This window comes from Diplotaxodon limnothrissa, linkage group LG2 (genome assembly GCF_057381915.1).
Source record: "Diplotaxodon limnothrissa isolate DT_005_m linkage group LG2, D_limnothrissa_male_GT1.1, whole genome shotgun sequence".
Lineage (NCBI taxonomy): Eukaryota > Metazoa > Chordata > Actinopteri > Cichliformes > Cichlidae > Diplotaxodon > Diplotaxodon limnothrissa.
This window is the reverse complement of record NC_140597.1, coordinates 31275090-31295806: the sequence shown is the minus strand read 5'-3', so window position 1 is coordinate 31295806 and position 20717 is coordinate 31275090. Positions and strand designations below refer to the sequence as shown.

The 20717-nt window shown below is 39.0% G+C and overlaps 3 protein-coding genes across 4 annotated transcripts; all 3 read right to left on the bottom strand.

Annotated features, from left to right (window-relative positions):
• Nucleotides 1-2754: 2754 nt before the first annotated feature.
• LOC146638737 (uncharacterized) lies at nucleotides 2755-6283 on the bottom strand. Its single transcript, XM_085370794.1, has 7 exons — nucleotides 6229-6283; nucleotides 4910-5142; nucleotides 4688-4798; nucleotides 4222-4278; nucleotides 3982-4113; nucleotides 3788-3901; nucleotides 2755-3610 (listed from the first exon to the last, which is right to left on the bottom strand). The coding sequence occupies exons 2-7, from the start codon at nucleotides 5042-5044 to the stop codon at nucleotides 3560-3562; spliced, it is 600 nt and encodes a 199-aa protein (XP_085226920.1). The 5' UTR covers nucleotides 5045-5142; nucleotides 6229-6283; the 3' UTR covers nucleotides 2755-3559.
• An 886-nt stretch (nucleotides 6284-7169) lies between these two features.
• tmco6 (transmembrane and coiled-coil domains 6) lies at nucleotides 7170-14672 on the bottom strand. Its single transcript, XM_085370784.1, has 13 exons — nucleotides 14508-14672; nucleotides 13161-13267; nucleotides 12429-12541; nucleotides 12143-12326; nucleotides 11939-12043; nucleotides 11685-11776; nucleotides 11438-11554; nucleotides 11228-11342; nucleotides 9323-9503; nucleotides 8917-9011; nucleotides 7535-7702; nucleotides 7322-7456; nucleotides 7170-7234 (listed from the first exon to the last, which is right to left on the bottom strand). Exons 1-13 carry the CDS (start codon nucleotides 14596-14598, stop codon nucleotides 7211-7213), a joined length of 1527 nt encoding a protein of 508 aa, XP_085226910.1. The 5' UTR covers nucleotides 14599-14672; the 3' UTR covers nucleotides 7170-7210.
• A 983-nt stretch (nucleotides 14673-15655) lies between these two features.
• Nucleotides 15656-20239, bottom strand: LOC146638735 (uncharacterized). 2 transcript variants are annotated; one of them, XM_085370764.1, is made up of 8 exons: nucleotides 20076-20239; nucleotides 18989-19041; nucleotides 18843-18886; nucleotides 18432-18478; nucleotides 18168-18342; nucleotides 16054-17253; nucleotides 15876-15976; nucleotides 15656-15773 (listed from the first exon to the last, which is right to left on the bottom strand). In XM_085370764.1, exons 1-8 carry the CDS (start codon nucleotides 20181-20183, stop codon nucleotides 15735-15737), a joined length of 1767 nt encoding a protein of 588 aa, XP_085226890.1. In that variant the 5' UTR covers nucleotides 20184-20239; the 3' UTR covers nucleotides 15656-15734. The 2 variants fall into 2 exon arrangements, with proteins under 2 accessions (XP_085226890.1, XP_085226898.1); XM_085370772.1 differs by having other exon boundaries at nucleotides 15656-15770.
• Between the last annotated feature and the right edge of the window lie 478 nt (nucleotides 20240-20717).

Here is a 20717-nt window from a genome sequence, read left to right as displayed (position 1 = left end):
GTCTGTCACAGGGCTAACACACAGAGACAAACAACCAATCACACTCCGGTTCACACTCACATTTACACGCATGGGCATTTTAGAATGACCAATTAACCTAACCTCACTAACTGCATGTCTTTGGACTGTGGGAGGAAGCCAGAGTACCCAGAGAGAACCCACACAAAGACAGGGAGAACATGCACTCCCCACAGGGAAAGGCTCCGACCAGGTGGTAGAATCTTGCTGTGAGGCAACAGTGCACAGCGCCACCGTGCCGCCCTGATAATACCCTGATAACAACTGGACGTAATGTTGATATGTCAACATTATTATTATCTCAAGTGAGTTACATTGCTTAAAAAATGTATTCGACCACCTCACAATGTAATGTTTATCCCACAGCTTTACTAAATGAAAATTAGTGGTAATTACCAAAGATATTTTTTTATGTTTCTGTAGTGGTTAATCCATCAGTACACACACTCCTTAACTAGAGTTATATTTTTAATGTTAAAATACAATTATTGTTGTTATCCAAACCAAATTAGAATGTTTAAATTTACTGTTTTACAAAAACTGAAAAAATAGTAAAATGCATTATTATTATTCTTACTATTATTTTAATAAAGTGCCAAATTACAGCAAAAACAAGGGTTTCAGTGGTCAAATGTTATACTTGAAAATAACTTGAAATTTCAAGGTATCTTTTATCTCATAGTTCATTTTATTTAAGTCATAAAACTTTATTTTTTGATGAAGGCTAAGATTCATACGGTAGATGAAAGTTGAATAGCCCATGGACCAGTGGCCTTATTCAATAAGAATATTCTGTATGATGCAACTTCACAGTTAATGCTTATTTTAATATTTAATATTAATTAATTAATTAAGTTCTAGATTCATCACTTGACTTTTAGTAATAATGAATTCTTTCAATTTCTTTGGAGGTAGTTTAGCATGACAATACTTACTCTACAATGTTAATTCAATTACAATTAACAAATGCTGAATTTGTGCAATGTAAGAAAGAATCAAAGATGGATACTTGTGGCAACTTTGTTTGAGTAACAATTGGCCATAAATTTAGCCAATGAATTTAATGCTTTTTAGCAGGAAAACCTCTGATGTTGAGGCTTCCTTGAACGCACCAGCCAAAATTGCACCATAACTATGCATAATTCTAAATGTTTTAGGTGCATCACTATTGATTAAATATCTGTTTCAAAGAAGTTTTGTAGCCTTTAATTTGACTGCCATATAATTTAAATTAAATGTCTGAATAATAAGAAATGAATATAAAAAATTACAGTATTACTTTTTATTTAAAGGTTTTTTTCTTTTCTTTTTTTTTAAAGAGTCTTAAAGATTTTCCAAAATAGTGTATTTCCATACCAGCTCAAGTCCATCTTCTTTGTTTCCCTCAGTCACAGTTAAGCTAACATATCCACTCAAGTTTTTTTTTGTTATCCTTTTAAGACAGTGTATGTCTATTTTATATTAAAACCTGCATTACAGAAAAGTTTCTGATGTAGACCAAATGTTAAGCTACATGAGTGCGTCTCAGTTTTGATGGGCGAACTGTTTATGTGTTGCTCAGTTCCTCTGGGGTGTCACAAAAAAGAGCAGCATCTTTGTAATGCAGTTTAAAAAAAAATGCAGATTACTCCTACTTTTAATGTCCAGTCGAGTCTAATCTTTATGTACAGCCTATTTCATACTTTATTAGGCACACTTGTTCAACTGCTTGGCAATACAAATATCTAATCAGACCATCACATAGCAAGAACTCAGTTCTTTAGACATGTAGACATGGTCAAGACAGCCTGCTGAAGTCCAAACTGAGCATCAAAATGAAAAAGAGAAAAAAACAGGATCCAGTTAGCTGCAGTTCTCTGGGTGAAAAATGTCTTACTGATGCCAGATGTCAGAGGAGAATGGCCAGACTCGTTTGAGCTGATGGGAAGGCCACAATACGTCAAATAGCCACCTGTGACAACCAAGGTATGCAAAAGAGCATCTCTGAACGCACAACACGTGAAACCTTGAAGCAGATGGCAATAAACAGCTGTAGCTAAAATTCACATGGGACAACAGAAAATTGTAAAACATCGACTGTTCTGATGAGTCTCAATTTCTGCTGCAACATTGGATGATAGGATGAGAATTTGGCATAAAACACATGACAAAAGTGATACATCCTGCCTTGTATGAGTAGTTCAGGCTGCCGCTGGTGCTGTAATAGTGTCAGGGATATTTATTTGGCACCCTTAATACCAACTGAATATTGTTTAAATGCCACAGTGCACCTGAGTTAATCTACTGTATGTTTGGGAAACTGAGCATCAGTATTTAGCAGACACATCTCTCTCGTTCTCTCGCCTCTTCAGCCGAAATTCCCCCAAGCTGTCGCCTTGTCGTCCGGCTTTGTGACGAACTTTGTTTAACCTCCACATTTGATGGCCACTGTGGAGGTTAAACAAACTATCTGACGTCATTAGCCGTTTCCGGGTCCAAACTCCCCTTCAGTTCCCAAACTCAAACACTGTGCCATCCCTGAGAGTTAAAAGCTAACTCTCTTACTAATCTTACTTAATTCGTCACACTGAGTTCCCTGACACATATAAACATATAGAGTACTGTGCAAAAGTATTGAGCCATCTCTCACTTCAAGTTTTGGTAGGAAAATGAGAGAGATGCAGCAATTTATTGAAATGTACAAACTCACATGAAAATATCATTTATAAGGCAAAAACAGAGTTTGTACAGCTCTAATCTACGCAAAGATTAACATAATGAAATGAGAATATTTATATTGGCTTAACAAAAGTTTATGTTTAAATCAGTACACAATTACTGCACAAAATATAAAAAGATTTTACGCAAACAGGAAAAACAGAGTTTATACCGAGGCTTCTTAGATCACAGTGCAGTACCTGCTCCCTCTGTAACCAGAGGTCAAAGCTAATAGTTTACTCATCCAGTTACAACATGTCATATTGTAAAATGTCTTCAGTTAAACATTCAGTACAGAGTACAAAGCACCGTTTAATGACAGTCAAACACTACTAATAAGACACTAATAATAATGCAGATACAATTAGATGGAAAATTTTGGACGTCTCTGAAAAGATGACACGCATAACAGATTTTCTACATGGCTTCCAAATGACTAAAGGTCTGATGAGGAAGGAAATTTTCAGATATTAACAATAAAAAAGGAATTTCTAACAAGTATGTTTTAAAACAAATCAAAACTTTTATGGTTGGACTGAATTTTGACACTTGTCACAAACAAATGTTGCATAGCCCAGATGTTGTCCAACATATAGTGTATGACATCTGGCCGAGGTCAACACATTCAGTCGATGAGAAGAGATTTGCAGACGTGCAGCAGGGAAACGCAAGGGTTGCCAGACAGATTAGTCGTTATTGCCTTCCTGAAAAAGTTCTTCTAAGATAGTTTTTCCTCACAGTGATGACATAAATGATTTTAGTTCAAGAACAAGTGTCGCAAGAGACCAACAAGTGTGTTTTAGTAAGGTCGTGTAATGTTTAATAATACTTTAAAAAGATGTCCTCAGTCCGATGGCGTTTCAGTCCTCGGTGGTGGAATTTGCTGGACGATGACCTGAAAAAACAAAACAAAACATGAAAGTGGAAGAAAAATAAAATGATGAGTGACCAAAGCTATTGAAAACTGTCCTTCAGCAGATATCCCTGGGATAAATCGGACTCTGTGGCATGTTTCTTTGAAGTAGACAGAAGGCTTGTATGTCAATAATAAAAAAATAAAATATGCTATTACCTGAGTGCGTGTGGATTTCAGTGCGAAACTTGCGACAGTGGTTAGAAAAATGAGAATCACTAACACTGAAATAGTGGAGATCAGTAAAATGGCTTCGATACTTTTCAGCAGCATCTACAGTGACAGAAAGTGAGAGTTATTGATATGCATGTCATACAATCATAATCAAAAAATAGATATGTACTGTAACTCACCACACTTGCATTGTTCAAATGAAATTGCAAAAAAAAAAAGTAGGGATAAGAGATGACCTGGATCATCCTGTATATGAAAGAGATTACGATTCCAAAGATGGAAACCACATACAGGGCCAAGCACACAGTCACCTGGGAAAGATAAGTTAATCAAAATTAATTAGGCCACTGAATTAGGAAGGACTGTAGGAGTATAAACAAGGCTGAAAATCACAAATAGGAAATAAAACCATGACGTACCATCTTCTTGGACGGATGCAACTCAGTGTAGACTGACAGGATTCCACAGGTAAGAAACTAGTGAGCAAATAATCACAACAAATGATGCTGTTTGACCTTAACCCACAGTAGATTTATGGGTGATATTTTCACAGTGTGAAGCTGTGTGAGTCTGTCTTCATACAATACATCTTTTGTAGGAAACTATGAATACTTGCTGATGTTTATTTGTCATTGGAAAGATCTAGTTAACACGTAGCATTGCAATTGTACCAGATGCATTTTTAAAACCTTTTGGTATTATGACTGTGTGTCATGCTTGTGCTGTTAACCTAACAAACTGATGGTTGTAGCCTCATATTTATAGCACAGGCAGTACTTTGAACTTTTCTGAACAATAACTGCACAGAAGATATGACCAGTCAAGTTCAATCATTTTTAGCTGTCAGCATGTCAGTGCTAGCCAGTAAAATGCTACAGTAAGTACCAGAGCTCCCTGCCAAAAGGGAATGTAGAGTTGAGCAGAGAATTTGAACTCTTCATTGGAGAACTGAAATCCCATTAACAACTCAGCACAGCCAAACATCAGAATGACAATCTGGAAAGGGGAAGAGGAAGAATGGATGAGAGTGTCTACAGCTGCATCAGCTTATAGCTATCCTCGTGTATAAATCTGCTTATTTAAGATTTTGCTTATCTGATGTGTTACCCCAAGACTTCTGGGCTCCTTTCGGACAAAGCGATGCAGAGGTTTGCTGGACATCGGCACATTGCTGCTAGTCCCCTGATCCCCATTTCTTTCTGTTGTCCCCTCCTCTCTAGTCGTTGTCTGAGTTCCCTCCATTTTCAGGAGACTACACACAGTGCTTGGCTGTGGGTCAAAAAGACTTAATTGAACTGGATGCTTCCCCACAGCAGCACAGATTGTTGGGGGCAGAATATCTGTGGAGTAGCAGAAAACATTTAAAAGCCAGATGAATGCAAGATTTTTCAAAAGTCTTAGAAAACGTGACTCACCCCGTCTTAGATTTTCATGCAGAAAAAGCAGAGTGAAAGATAACAGGAAGGGAATGTTGTGGGTGGAAAGAGGAAGTGTGGCAATTTGAGACTTCTTTTTTTATTAAGTGGTGGGGCTAAAGACTGTCTGGAAGTTACAGGCTTAGGCTGTTCCACAGTATAGTGAGTAAACCACTCAGTTAAAATGAAATCCCCATTAGGTCTGTGCACACTTACTGTATTATAAGTAGATCGGCATTATTGGCAGAGTTAGTGAAACTACTGACAACCTGGTATGTATTATTTTTGTGCAAAGCTAATTGAACCTAGTGCGTGTGACATTGCATCTAAACAGAAAAATTAGTTAAAGTTAAAGTGAGTTTCAGCAGGTAAGGGCTCAGTGTGGGGGAAAAGAATCACAGCTCACAATAATTTCTATTAAGATTTCCACAAGATTTCTATTCTCTACACTGACAGCTTACTGTTTATACTCACTTTATACTAGACGGCCGGTAACGCCCTCTTGTAACAGAGAGGATGTATGTCAGCCCGTTCTCACGCGTGACGATTTGTCAAGTCCAGAGGCGTTCCTGACCTAACCTTATCCCGAACCTTAACCAGCACTTTAAAGAAGTTAGTGTTTTCCAAAGCGATTTAAATAAAATAAACGCATATGTGTAGATTCATTCCAAACTGTTCTCATGTTTCTTAATTTTTCCGATCTCGTAATCTAGGGAAGTGTTTGGTGTTTGGGAGTGAGAACGTGTTGTGTATTCTATCAAAACACGGCAGAACAATGTGTCCTTCTAACTCATCTAAACAAGGCATTCTGTAAAGGGTATAACAAATATGGCAGTCTTTCATGAAACAACAACTGTAATCTCCACATTTCCAGTTTTTTCCTCAAAATAGTATTTTAACTTTTTCCCTCCTCAAAACAACATTATGTAACTTGATCTCCAAATTTTGATTTTATTCTCAATTTCAGCAATATATGTTTTGTATTAATTTGGCCCCAATGGTCCTTCTTACCTCGTCTTGGATTTTCATGCAGCAAAAGCAGCGTGAAAGATAACGGGAAGGGATTATTGTGGGTAGAAAGAGAAAGAGACAGTTTTTTTCATTAAGGGGAGGAGCCAAAGACTTTGATTGGAAGTTACAGGCTGAAACTGTTCCACAGTGTGGTCAGTGAAAACTCCATGAGGTCTGTGCACACTGACTGTGTTATAAGTGTAAGCAGGTGTACATAAAAAAACAACAACAACTTTACCTACTTAAAGTCTTTAAGTGAGGCTTTTTTAAAAATTATTTACATTACGGATTCAGATTGCATTAATGTTTTCTTTTTTTTTTTATCATTATTGAAATTACTTTCTAATTGGGCATATTTATCATCTCTACAAGTTTCAGCTTTAAACAGCAGTTTGAAGCAATCACAATGATCAACTTCTGATTATTTTTTTTTAACATACATACATATAGCAGTGCCACCACTTTGGGTCGGTCTGTGCTGCCCTCACTAATCATCAGCATCACATGTAAAAGTCCCAAGATTTTTTGTGATTAAATGTAACTAAATGTTTCTTAATAAAAATCAAACCAAACAGCAAATACTCCAAAAAAAGCAGCAGTCATATTTGTTGTAAGGAAGAGTTTTATTATGTCATAATTATTTAATCGTTACACAGGCATGATGACAAGGTCTTGTTGATAAAGACACATTATGTTTCTAATGTTATATGTTCCACCTTCAGTATCTTAACATCTCGAAATATGTCAAGCCATATCTGAATATAAATACAGTTTTATGCAAAAGTACTTCACCAGTACAAGTATTATAAAAATATTTAATATTTGCATAGATTAAAATTCCATGAGTAAAAACATACAAGACAGCAGTTTTATCACTAATTACTTCAAATGCACAAACAAGTTTGATATCTATCATATCAAAATGTAAACATGTTGTTATCCTCAGCTGGGCCCTCCTAACACAACAAGTCTTGTTGTTGATTCAAGGATCCGGCATATTGTCCACCTGCAAGACAGCAGCTCCCATCAGACATTTTTAACTAAAAACTACAAAAAAAATTCAACAGAGACAATAAGGCTGCATAACAATTACTGTTATATGCTGTTGGTAGGACAACAAGTGCTTCTCCAGGAGGTACGTCGACCTTTGTCTCATCTCTGCTGCACCATTGTACTGAAGGACCTCCAACAGTGAAAGCCCATCTTGCCTGACAAACTCCTCTGCCACCTGAAGAAGAAGAATACCACATCATGCCACAGCTTAGCAATCATTACAGAGTTTAGTTTCACTAATTACCACACTTACCACTGGACTGCTGACAGTCATCATGAACAGGATGTCCAGGCTCTGAATCACCATTTCCTGATCAGCCATTTTAAGCGTGGCACAGAGTGCAGACAGTAAACCAAGCTGCATGAGCTGCACACAGAACACCTTTTTCTTGTGGGCAATATTAGCCAGAATCCTGAGAATCTGAGTGTAACAAGCAAGAAAAACAAAAAACAACAAAAACACAAAATCAAAAAACACTTTTTTCATCCAAAAGGATGCAAGAGAAAACCACAAGATTTCTTATTATATGCCACAATGACTTAATATTACAAGAAGCACTTATATCAATCATAGTACCGTATTTCCCGGACTACAAAGCGCACCTGAATATTAGCCGCACAAGCTAAAATCAGGGGAAAATCCTGTTTTGTACATACATTAGCCGCACCTGACCAAAAGCCGCAGGTGTTTCAATGTTGACTTATCATATGTAAGAGAATATGCACAAAGCGAATTGTCAGGAAAGAGATGGCTGTTTGGAGACACACCCCTTTTATTAATATTTTGAAAAACAAGTTATGGGTACATATTTGCATAACTTTTTAGGTATATGTACAAGTAGCGGTAATTACAAGTACGAAACATGTACTGTGCTTCATAAATGAGTAACAAATGTAGTACATAACAATAACCTACAGCACACCAGAAAAATAGATTCGGACTACCTTTTAGGCTCAGGTGCAGTGACACGGCTTTAACAAGAAGAAAAGTCAGTCATTCACCACCATCTTCCTGCGCACTAAAACCACCAAAGTCCTCTCCTCCAGTGTCGGATACGAACAGGCTCAGGATGGCTTCGTCATCCACTCTCAGCTTCGTTCCTTCGTTGTCACTTACAAAACCAAAGAAATCCTCGTTGTCAGTGTTAGAGTCGAACACCCTCTGAAGGGCCGTGGCAGTGTCCTCCTCTCCATCATGCAGCAGTCCAGCCCTTCGAAATCCGTTGGTGATCATGGATGTTTTCACACTTTTTCACGCTGTCAGATTCCACCGGTGGAGTTGAGCATAACTTGCTTTTCGCAAGTTTATCGCCGCTCGTCATCCACGACTCCCGCTGAATGCGTAGCGTTCATTTGAAGTTGGTTTTTCACGCTACTTGTACGGCACTATGTTGCCTGGCGGATGGACACGTGACCAACATACCACTCTTGAACCCCGATACTGTGTGTCTGATCGCATGCCCTTCCGCCAGGCAACGTAGTGCCGTACAACAGCGGAACAAACAAAACAAATCGTCTTACGATATGACAAAAATCACGGACAATCCATAGAAAAGCCGCACCTGACTAAAAGCCGCAGGGTTCAAAGCTTGTGCAAAAAGTAGCGGCTTATAGCCCGACAATTACGGTACTAACCATAGTATTAATGCCTTGAGAAAATGGGAGAAGTTGGATCAATCCTGGGACCAAGTTTAGAGTCAAGAGGGCGGAGCAGAATTCGGTGGAGTGAGCTGGGATGGAGAGAGGTAGAAAACACAATGGGGCACGTTACACACACTACAGAAAACCCTGATAATTATGATGCATCAAATCTCAGATGTGCACAGAGAATGCACAAGGCAGCCACAAGCATTTTATTCAGTATTTGAATAGATTGAATAGTTACACCAAAAAAAAATGCAATGTTTTCTTGCACAAATCTATACTGAACTGCAGCAAAGCAGGAAAAATATATTGCAAAACGGTTCTATTAGTAATGATGAGGTGTACTTCTGTATGGCTGCAGTCCCATTCAGAGACGACTAAAACAAGAGAGCCGTACCTGTGAGGTTGTTAAGGACCCAGACGGTCTCTCTGGCCAAGGCTGGCAGGGTGTGCAGGTAGGCTTGAACAAGTGCACACAGAGAAGCTGGCAGATGCGCATCAGTCAGTTGAGCATTCAGGTCTTCCTCCGGGCAGGAGGACAAGATGTTTCCCACACACCTCAACAGAGGCCAGATGAGCTGAAGAAGACACATTAAAAGCTTCTGTGATCCAAGTCAGATTAAAAACTAAAGTTGTTATTAGAGATGGACCGATCCGATATTACGTATCGGTATCGGTCCGATACTGACCTAAATTACTGGATCGGATATCGGAGAAAAATAAAAAATGTAATCCGATCCATTAAATATCACGAAAGCACCTCACAAAACTTGCAACACGCCGTAACTCACCTCAGAACGTTAGCACGTCGGAGCAGTATGCATCACGTGATAGAGCGGCTGTGGCATGCGGGACCTGTCGGTGGTCTGGATAGCATGTGGAGCTTCGCTAGCAACCCGGCATTTCATCTCCGACAAAGTTATCCCGAGAGAAGTAAAGCAAGTGTGTAAGTCCATCTCTGAATGTTTGTAAAGCATTCCTGCGTTAAGCTTAACAAGTGATATATGGAGCGACTGCCTCTTCTTGCTGCTACTTCAATCATGAAACTGCTTAATGATCAGCTGATCGGCTTTTCTGTTGCGAGTCCGTGTCTCTAGTTTGCTTTTGGCCCAGTTTGCACCAGAAAGAGGAAACCAGTGGATAAACAACAGCAGCACGTTTAAGCTTGATCAGCTGTTGTTAGAATGTATTTAATATTACTTTCTACACCAGGATCTTTTTCTACGCAGCTGACGGCTGGTAACTGTGCAGGGGCGGATCTAGCAAAGTTTAGACAGGGGGGCCGATAGGGCATTAACAGGGAAAAGGGGGCACAAAGACATACTTTTCTTTCTTATTCTCATTTAAAATGTCTAGCTTTTAATAAATAATTATCTGACACCCAAAGTTTAAATTTGATGCAAAATGAATAGAAGTCAATTACTTCTATTCATTTAGTCTATTACTTCTAGACTTAATAGTAACTATTAAGTCTAATATATATACCCTAGTAAGCTATAGTACTTTTTCCTTTGGGAAGGTACCATCTGTGCAGTCTGCAATTTTGTTGAAGAAAGATGTTGAATCTATTTAATATTTCTTGAAAAATAATTGATTTCTGTGCATTTTTTTTCACACTGCATCAAATTAAGGTTGATTACGTCGATTAAGCATCATGAGGTGGAGCGTGAGGGGTGGTTCCCTATTTTTTATTTATTTATTTTTGTTGTTGCTGGGAGTTGGAACCCTATTAGTTAGGTTGCTTAATATTTATGCTAAGTACTCTTTAAAATACCAGAATAGGGAGGATGGTGTAGGTTTAAGTTTATTAGATTGATCAGTATTGCTGAACTATGAAATATTTTTTTTTGCATGCAGGTATAACAGAATAGCTTTAGTGTAGTTGTTGTTTTAAACTTGAGTATGAACTTATACAAAATGCAGCAAGATATTTAAAAACAGTTTTGTTGATTAAAAAACACTATATCGGATTCATATCGGTATCGGCAGATATCCAAATTTATGATATCGGTATCGGACACAAAAAAGTGGTATCGTGCCATCTCTAGTTGTTATTTTTACTTTGTTCTGAAGCTTAGGCAAATATGCGATGTTGCTGTTTTGTTTCAGTTCCTAGATTCTTCAACTGACTTTTAATAATAGTTAAGTCATTTTACTATCTTTGGAGGTAGCTCAGCATGAAATGAACTAATCTACATTATTAATTCAATGATAATTATCAAATTTGTTTGCTTAAAAGTAAAAAAAAAAGTCTTAACAAGTTTTGAAAGTAAATATTGGATTTGATCATTCACTTCCATACCAGCTCAATCCCATCTTCTTTGTTTCCCTCGGTGACAGCACCACCTAGTGACACTAACAAGGAGCTGCACTGTGACAGGGCACCCTGAGCCAGCAGCTCTTTGTTATCATCTGTGCTAATAAAAGGCACAAAACAGATTCAGTAATTAGCTACAATAGCAAATCAGCAAAAAAACAAAAAAGGTTTTGGACACTTTCCTAAACTTCTCACCTGCATATGAGGTAATGGAGACACCATGCACACTCTATGGCAGGAGCCAGGCCGAACTGTGGGTCGGGGGTAAGGACGGATAACAGGTGTGAAGGCAAGGTAGACTTCAGGACTATCCTACAGACACAGAGGAAGACAAAAAAACACAACAAGGTTAAATGTGAACAAAACATTACTCTGACATTTTCTGCGAGATGAGGAATGCAGAGGCTGAAGACGTGAAGAAGTGCATTATTGATATATTTACGGGATTATCTTCTCAGGTGCGTCTCTGGCCTGGAGAAGCTGAGAGAGGGTGAACGCTGCAGCTTCCACTACTGCAAGTGTGTGCCGTTGGTTCTGGACAAATACACAGTAACATGTTACAAAGACGTGCAGCAGTCACACTCCTGTCTCTCTATGAATTGGATGTTTGAGTAGATTTGGATTCAACTGCAACAATTCTACGAATTGCCAGTACAGTAAGGATATTAGTGTAGACAGTGAGCCTTCGTAGTTTACCTCTATACAGCTGGCCAGAGCGGGAATGATTCCCTGAGCCAGGAGCTTCTCTCTTACCACATCGCTGTCTGGACACATGTTACCAAGTGTGTAGAGACACAGCTCCTGTGTACATATAATGTTCCGCACAATAAGGAAGTCAAAAGTCTTCTGCATTGTAGGTCATACTATATCACAAACTGCCTGCACTGCATGGTGACTTACTGTAAACTTAGTGCTTGGGCCAGACAGGTAAGTGAGCAGGTAAGGGGTAGCAGGCAGACAGGCTGGAGCCACATTAGTGTGGGAAGAGTGAGAGAGCTCGTGAAGACACCGAACGGCCTGCAGGCGGCACTGAGCATTAGAGCCAGTGAGGAGGCCGACCAGCAGATGCATACTGTTCTCGTGCCTGAAAGAAAACACAGTTTCACACACAAAGATGAGGAAGTGACTTAAAAGTGACAGCGTAATTTAGTCTCTTCCAATATGGCAACAGAAGCCACTACCATACTTGATAAAGGTGAGCTGTGCAGCTGGGTCGCGCAGAACTTTACTCAAGGCCTTCAGGTGTGCCTCCTTCTCTGTCCCGCTGTGTTGAAGTTTGTGGAGCAGACTAACAATGTCCTGAGGAAATATGAGACTGGCAGGCTGAGTTCAGATCTTTCATTTTACTGAACCTACCAAAAAAAATAATCTAAGACAGGCATGTCAAAATCAGTTTACGTTGTGGGTCAAATACGGCCCAGTTTGGCTCGAGTAGTAAAAACACCCCATTCTGTCAGTGTTAATATATTTAGCTACACTTTAAATCCCTGAGAAACCTTACAATGAGACAAAGAAGAAACATTTCAACAATATGTCTCAATTTTTCAGCAAAATAAAATTACAGAAAGGTTCCAGTAGCTCTTTTTCTAGACTGTCCTGTACTTATAAAACAAAGTTTTTGTTAATTCACAGAAAATATTCTTTTTTTCCCACCAAAATTTCAAAAGATGTCAAAAAACATTAACTTTTCTGTCATTTAATTATTTATCTATTAGATAATTCCTTTAGTTTAGCGTGAATGGCTACGTAGGAGGTCTTTATCAGCAGTAAAAGATGTAAAACTTCTGAAAACATAGCCTATAAGTTGATTCCCTCCTTTACATCTTCCAGCCTTCAAGTGGGCCAGATTGGAGAATTCTGGCACCTGGGAAATTCTTGTGCTTGACACCCCTGATCCAACACAATATCTGATACTTACATGTCCTCCTGGGGCTGTGTCCATGCTAACGTCCGGCTGCTCCTCATCTTCATTTAGCAGTAGTCGCTTGCTCACCAGCTGCCTGTCTCTGCGTGCCTGTCTCAGTGCTAAAGCATTCAGGGAGAGGCATGTCACAACTCTTTAACCTTCAGGGATCATACGTGATCATACTTGTGTTTAGTGTACATATGCTGTGCAAAACATGCGTCCTTTTGAGATAAAGCCACCATGGGGAGGCCATGCCTGTGGGGAAATAAAGAAGCTGAAGTTAAGATGATGCTAACATATCCGTTTAGGTTTTGACTCATTTTACGCCAGTGTATGTCACCAACACTGCTCTATTTTATATTAAGACCTGTACATGGGAACATCTCAATTTTTAAAAAAACACTGAATTTCGAGTAGAAACGAAAACCTATATCTGCACAGGAACTGTTTTTGCTGTTTATGTGTTGTAAAAATGCCTGGAGATGAAGATGTAACAGCTAACTAACAGTTCCTCACGGGTGTCATAAAAAAGAGCTGTATCTTTGTAATACAGTTTTAAAAAAAAAATTACATGTGCACATTACATAAACCTATTTCACACTTTATTATGCACATTTGTTCAACTGCTTGGTAAATACAAGTATCTAATCAGATAATCACATAGCAACAACTGAGTTGGTTTAGACATGTAGACAGGGTCAAGATGGCCTGCTGAAGTTTAAACTGAGCATCAAAATGGGGAAGAATAGTGATTTAAATGCCTCTGAATGTGGAATGGCTGTTTGTGCCAAATTGGCTGGCCTGTGTATTCCATAAACGGATGACGTGCTGGAATTTTCAACAGCCAATTTTCACAGAGAACGGTCTGAGAAAGAGGAAAAATGCCTTAGTGAAGCCAGATGTCAGAGGAGAGTGGCCGACTCGTTTGAGCTGATGGGAAGGCAACAATATCTCAAATAACCGCCCATGACAACAAAGGTATGCAAAAGAGCATCTATGAACGCCAACACGAAGTAGATGGCCTACAGCAATAGACAGCTGAGGCTACAATACCAATACCAGTACTAATAGAATACCAGCACTTTATTGAATCTGTGCCATGATGAATTAAGACAATTCTGAAAACACAAGGGGGTTCAACTTGGCTCTAGCAACGTGTACCTAATAGTTTATTAAGAGATTAATAAAATAATGGTTACGTTGAAGCTACAGTTCCAGCTAGTTTCTATGGAAACTAAACATAGTCACAGAGCCAAAGGAAAAATGAGCTCATTACTGAATAAACAGGGTTTTAGTTAAAGACCAGGGTTAGCCTACAGTATGTTTGGGAAACTGAGCCTCGGTATTTAGCAGACACACCTCTCTCGTTCTCTCGCCTCTTCAGCCTGAGCTCCTCCAAGCTGCCGCCTTGTTGTCCGGCTTTGTGACGAACTTTGTTCAACCTCCACATTTGGCGGCCAGTAACAACTGCAACTGTAAAACTTCACTGACAGTTACTCATGGTATGGTTAGTGTGTAGCTATGGTAGTGGGGCAGTCTTCTTCTTTCTTCTTTAACAGTGGTAAAACAAACGTCTTTTCGCTGCATTAGCGTCACCCTCCGGATTGGAGTGGAACAGTCGTTTTCTCGGTTTCCTTAAAAAAGACTTGACACCCTCACGTTACACGATTCAGCGGAAAGGCAGTTTTAGGCCTCGTCTCTCTTAATAATCTTAATTTGTCTCACCGAGATCCCTGACACGTACAAACATATAGAGTGTCCCCTACAGCACAGCACAATCTCCAGAGCTCATCAAGTCAAGCATTTTCCCTTAATTTGTAAGAAGTTCAGCGTTTGTGTGCCCAAAGAACAGGATTTACCAGATGTAAGACTTGGGACGGGTACAGTTGATAAAAACAAAAAAAAACTATGGTGTTTAATTTGTATTAAAAGCATAATATACAATCTATATAAGAAAATTTATATCAAACATTTAAAACTTTAAAAAATAATGCTCATCACACACATAGAATTTCCCCTCCTTTCCCACGATAGAACAGCTGACATGTCAATTTGAATAAATATACATCTGGTTAAAAAAAAGTGTGTAATTTTTTTTAACGAAATACCAAAAGACAGCTATAGGACAGGAGTAAACCTCTTAATCAGAATCACACAGTTTCACTTCATTTTACAACTTAAATCTGCATAAAAATATGAAAGGTGGTTTAGAGAACCTAGCTCAGGATTATCACGAGGGAAATTCCTGAGAGCAAAACAGAATCCATGTTTATAAAAACAGACGTTACTCAATTAAACCCCATCTGAATTTCACTATGAGGCAGAAATATTTCAACAGGTGATCATCAGTTCCCCAAAACAACCACGAAATGCGCGTGCCGTGAAAATGGCAGCTACCGTAGAAACACTTAAGTAAAAAAACACAAACCCAAAACCCATAAAAAGATAAAAATGTAGCAAAAATATAAACGACGGATCTTTAAAGTTTTAAGTCATATTCTAACTACTGATATATGATCAGTGTACATGATCGGAAATCGGAGGACGTGATGTGACCCTCGTCCTCTGGGTCTGCGGGATGACGAGTCACACATCTTGATGATTCTTTGATGATTTCTTCTTCTTCTGTGGAGAGACGGACATGAGGGTTAGGATCCGCCAACGTTGAGACTGGACACATTTGTTTTCTAAGTAGCGTCGAGATTTGTTTTCTAAGTAGCGTGATACCTTTTTGTGGGAGTCGCTTGAGGCGGTTTCTGTTGCCATGGCGTCTTGGATTGAATCTACAGGTATTTCTGGGATGTCGGCTGATTTCAATTTGCTTTTTTCTGAGGACAAATGCAAAGCAATTTTACAAAACCATCAAATTACATGTTTTTAAGCTATATGTGGGTTGTTTACTCACTTCTCTTCTTCTCCGTTTGAGAACTTGTTGCCTCTACGTCAGGAGGCGGCAGCGGCTCTGTGTTGGCGGGATTATTTTTCTTTTTCTTCTTGACACTCTTGACCTGCTCTGTTGTTTCCTCTACCTTATTATCTATTATATCCTCAACTACCTGCTCTCTTTCTTCATCAGCTTTTTCTTTTTTCTTCTTCTTTGATTTCTTTTCCTGCAGTACTTGTTCTGGATTTTCCTCACCATTAAGAAGGTCCCTTTTCCTCTTCTTTGCCTTCTTTTCTGTAGACGTCTGCTCTAAAGTCTCAATTTCTTCAGTTTTTTGCTCTGTATTATTTTCTATGTCTTCAGCTTTTTGCTTTGAAATGCTTTCACTTGCAAATGTCAATGAATTTTCCTCACTTTCTGTTTTCTTCTTTTTTTTCTTCTTGGCTTTCTTTTCTTCTGCTATGTGCTCTGAGGTTTGGTTGTTTTCTTCCTGTTTGCTCTCTTTGTTATTTTTCACTTCCTCAGATACCTGCTCAGAATTTCCAGTCTGTGCCAAACTTCCCTCACTACCAGCCTTCTCTTTCTTCTTCTTCTTTTGTTTCTTTTCTTGTACCGTTGACTCTGAAAGGGTTTTCTCATCAGCGTTCCCTCTTGTGTTTGTCTCAGTCGTGACTGTCTCATTTCTTTCAGCATCATCTTTGGTTTCTTTTGCTTTTTTATTCACCTTCGGAGTTTTTTTAGCCTCCTCCTGCTTCGTGTCTTTGGTCTTTCTCGTCTCTTCGCCACATTCCTCTTTTCCATCTTCACCCGTCTCATTCTTTTCCTCCTTGTCTGCAATTTTCTCCTTCTTTTTCTTCTTCTTCTTGGGCTCAGATGTTCTGTCATCAGTTGTTTGTTCACTGGGAGTTGCAGTTTCCCTGTCCTTTTTTATTTGTTTGTCCGCTGGAGATGAGAGGTTTTGCTTTTGGCTCGGAGTGCTTGAGGTGACAGAAGTCACATTTTTTGTCACATTCTTCTCGGTCGAGCTCGTCTTTGCTTTTTTTTCAGTCACATGTTTCTCGCCACCTTCGTCATTGTGTTTCACTGTCCCGTTACTCGGTTTAACTGGGGTTCCAGGTTTCGCCGGAGCCTTAGCCCGGGGTTTCCTGACTCTCTTTTTCGGGGGTTGAGGAGCAGAGGAGTCCAGGGCATTGATGGCATTCATCTTGACTATGTCGGCATCTGTGGACAGAGAAAACCCAGTAAAAACATCAAACTGTGCATGGTGGAACAAATGCCTAAAAGAAAACATAAACAGCGAGCAAACAGTAACTGTACACAGCTCTGTTTGGATGAAATCACTCTTTTCCATGGTGAGGTTGTTCATGGGTGGTGCTGCACTGTCTGGTGGTTGTCTTTCTCTCATTAAGTGGAGGGACCAAGCTTTCCCTTCATCTTCCATCACTTTGTACATTTTCCACACCCTCCACAGTTTATTCCACCTGAGTTTAGACTCCTTCCACCATGAACACCTCGCCTGAATGCTACATCTCAGTCTCTCAATAGCGCGCTTTGACGTTAGCTCAAATGAGACATATTTTGCTTATTTCCAGCTTTACACTTTAATTCAGAACCTGCATTAGAGTATCTTTGCATGATTCTCATTTCAATAAAATCTTATTTGAAATATAAAATACAGTCTTTTCCTGAAACAGGTTATGTTAGCTCAGACCACGTTAAGGACCCCTCTTCTAACAAGCCTAATTTCATCTGATTGGATCTCTAACAGATCAAACTTGTTGGAAAAAAGATAAAACTCACCCACGTGTGCGCTGACAGCCTGCAACTGAAAATAATTTCATTACATTAAGGGAAAACTATCCTAAAGTTACTGTGCAAATAACCGCTCCTTCTGAGAGGGGCAGATGGGATTCTTTTTTTAGATATGGTTCATTTGATGTGAAATGTTTGAGGTATCTGAACTGGATGTGCCCTGGTTGCTCCTTAAGTGAGGTGTTTTGGGCAAGTCAAATATTTCTAGCCTGGCTTTGGTCACTTTATTGTCCACTCATAACCCCCTCTTCATTTTTCTAGGATTCTTTTCATCACCTCATCCTTGACACGCTCGCCCATGAATAATGCATTCAGTGACTCACCTGTCATCTGTTGGAGCAGTTTCTTCCACTTCTCCACATCCAGACTGCTGTCAGAGTCTGAATCATCTGCACCGGCAGTCACAACTTTGTCTGGTGTTCGGCTCTTTGATTTCTTCTCCCCTGTGACTTTTTTTGCAGCTTTTCCCTCAGTTTTTTTCTTGTTTGCTGGAACAGACTGGGAAAAAAAAGAAAAAGAAGGATTAGCGTGGTTGGTATAGTCCAAGAACTGCCACGAAAAGAAATTAAAACAAAATAAAAATTCACCTTTTTTGCAGTTGTGTCCTTTTTCTTTTTTGATGTTGTAGACTTTGCTAAACATAAAAAGTGCAAATGTGTTAAAATGCATTCAAATACGCCAACCTCTGGCCTCAAAGAGTTTACTGCTACAAACCGAGCTGCATTCTCTGATATGTCAGTTTTTTCACTAAGCTGTCGCCCTCATCTTGAATCTGATTGGAGGTTGTTAGGAGTGTGAATGTTTGGGTACAGGTGTAAGATGAAAATACTCAAAGCAAACTAATGTACAGAAGTTCCAAATCTTGCTTAAGAATTTTGTAAGCATGAACAGCTGGATCAGGACACACATATACACAAATAAACAAATGTAGTATCTCAGATCCAACTTCAGCTTTCTAATTTAATTTGTATTTAACAAAGAAAAATAAAAATATGAACCTTTAGTTGGAGTCCTTCCTTGATCTGCTGAATTTTTTGGGTTACTGTCAGGAATAAAAAAAATAGTTAGTATCCAAGCTATTACAAAATGAGACATCTAACCCAGTGGGCGTTGCTTCTGAAAAGCACTAAGAAATCATCCTTACTTCAACCATGATGTGTAGATGTCGAGTAGTGATACTGATATTTTGGTCTCCCCCTGTAGAAAATCAAAATTAAATGTTACAACTTATTAAGAAGTTTGAAATATACAGTGGGAGTATTTCTTGGACATGGTACAGTAGTCTGAAGGAGATGTCAGCATATAAAGACATAAAAACATGCCATTGTTATGGTTATGTGTCAAATTTGAATGAAAGCAGACCCCAAGAAGGTGGTTAGGAAGGACTTGAGTTCATTACAAATGAATAAACTAGAATAATAAACACGTTTACAGAAAAGGACAAAGTCTACTACATTTTGTGGAATATTTACAAATTCAAAAACCTGTGGAGGGACCAAATGGTTCTCATTTGGGGAAGAAAAATCAACAAGCCTTCTTGGTCTGTATTACATTTGCAATGACTGCACTTATACAAATCTCTGGGCTTTTTTCTTAGACTTTACCACAAACAGCTTTTCCTGGCCGCACACTCTCCCCACTCATTTAAATTGGCCATATGCTACATCCTATTTGAGCCACTTTGGGTGGAAGCTCTTGGTGAGTAGAGTCTAACTGATGGTATTTTTTATGTCAAGGACTTGATTACCTTTAAAACTAATCTGACTTTTTCTGTCTTTCCTCCAGCCACAGTCCCTCTTACAGAGGTCTATACAAGGTGAAAGCCTTTCAAGTGTTACGTTCTTAGTCTAGGCAAGTATTGAACGCAACAAGAAGTTGGCCCACTCACACACCACTTTTTTTTAAGTGGTATATAAGTCCTAACATTGAGCTCGTTTTAGCTCACAGCAAGGGGAGGATACATTTCTTGGATCTTACGATCTTTAAAGTTATATATACACACACAACTATGTTTATGCAGAAAAATAGAAACACGTAGCAGTCTAGTTGTTACGAAAAATGGGGAGATTTAATTGAGCAAACGTTCTTCCCCGTCCACACTTCAGAAAATGTTTTTTTGTGGAATTTCATGAGGTGTGAGTAGAGGGGGTTTATTGCACAGCACAGGAGCAGCATTTGAAACATTGTAACAGTTGCAGTTGATATGTGTGTGTGTGGTGAACAATGTTGACCTGTGGGCTGTGCCTCTGTAGCTCATCTGCAGCTGAGCGATAACCATGCTCCTTCAAGTGGCGGTAGATCAGCTGGATCAGCTCGTGCTTTGATGCGTTCACGGACATATTCGAGAAACGAAAAAAGGATTAATCAAACTAAGGCTAAGCTAACGCAAGTGGTATTTTCATATTAAAAGTATCCTCATGATGCTCAGAGTTGCAGCTTCTGAAACCCGCATGTTACCATTTTGAACTCTGACCCAAGGATGTGATTATTTCCTACCGCTGCAATGCACTATGGGAGATGTAGTAAGCGGGGCGTAGCAACGCTGTCAGCGGTCCGCGCAAAAATATCACGCATTCAAATGAAAACTTAACCTGTGTACACAATGCATTTCGATAAGGGGCTAATAACGGAAAGTAGTTTATATAGTCTGTTAGTCATATGTGTGTCAGAGGTTTTTTCAGCTGTCTTTTCACCGCATTTTAAAGCCATGTTATAATGAAAACTGACATTAGCATTGAACCATTTAAACCAAATCATTTTCTTTTTATATTTGTGTTTTGCTATCTGCCTTTAACTATCTTATATTCGGGCCAGTTTAGGCTCAGTTTTACCCAAAGAGGGGATGATTTTCATGATGTGGACGAATCATATTT

Bases quoted from the DNA above. Each gene is read 5' to 3' on its own strand.
- LOC146638737 (XM_085370794.1), bottom strand. From the start codon at position 5,044: ATGGAGGGAACTCAGACAACGACTAGAGAGGAGGGGACAACAGAAAGA. The intron at 4,799-4,909 runs GTAACACATCAG...TCCCCTTTCCAG, and splicing joins AGGAGCCCAGAAGTCTTGGG to ATTGTCATTCTGATGTTTGG. The intron at 3,611-3,787 runs GTAATAGCATAT...TTGTTTTTTCAG, and splicing joins TGAAATCCACACGCACTCAG to GTCATCGTCCAGCAAATTCC.
- tmco6 (XM_085370784.1), bottom strand. From the start codon at position 14,598: ATGTGGAGGTTGAACAAAGTTCGTCACAAAGCCGGACAACAAGGCGGC. The intron at 9,504-11,227 runs GTATGGAAGTGA...TGTCTTCTTCAG, and splicing joins AAGAAGATGGGATTGAGCTG to CTCATCTGGCCTCTGTTGAG. The intron at 9,012-9,322 runs GTACGGCTCTCT...TCTCCATCCCAG, and splicing joins GGTCCTTAACAACCTCACAG to CTCACTCCACCGAATTCTGC.
- LOC146638735 (XM_085370764.1), bottom strand. From the start codon at position 20,183: ATGTCCGTGAACGCATCAAAGCACGAGCTGATCCAGCTGATCTACCGC. The intron at 17,254-18,167 runs GTGAGTCACTGA...CTCTGTCCACAG, and splicing joins ACTGCTCCAACAGATGACAG to ATGCCGACATAGTCAAGATG. The intron at 15,774-15,875 runs GTATCACGCTAC...GTCTCTCCACAG, and splicing joins CAAGCGACTCCCACAAAAAG to AAGAAGAAGAAATCATCAAA.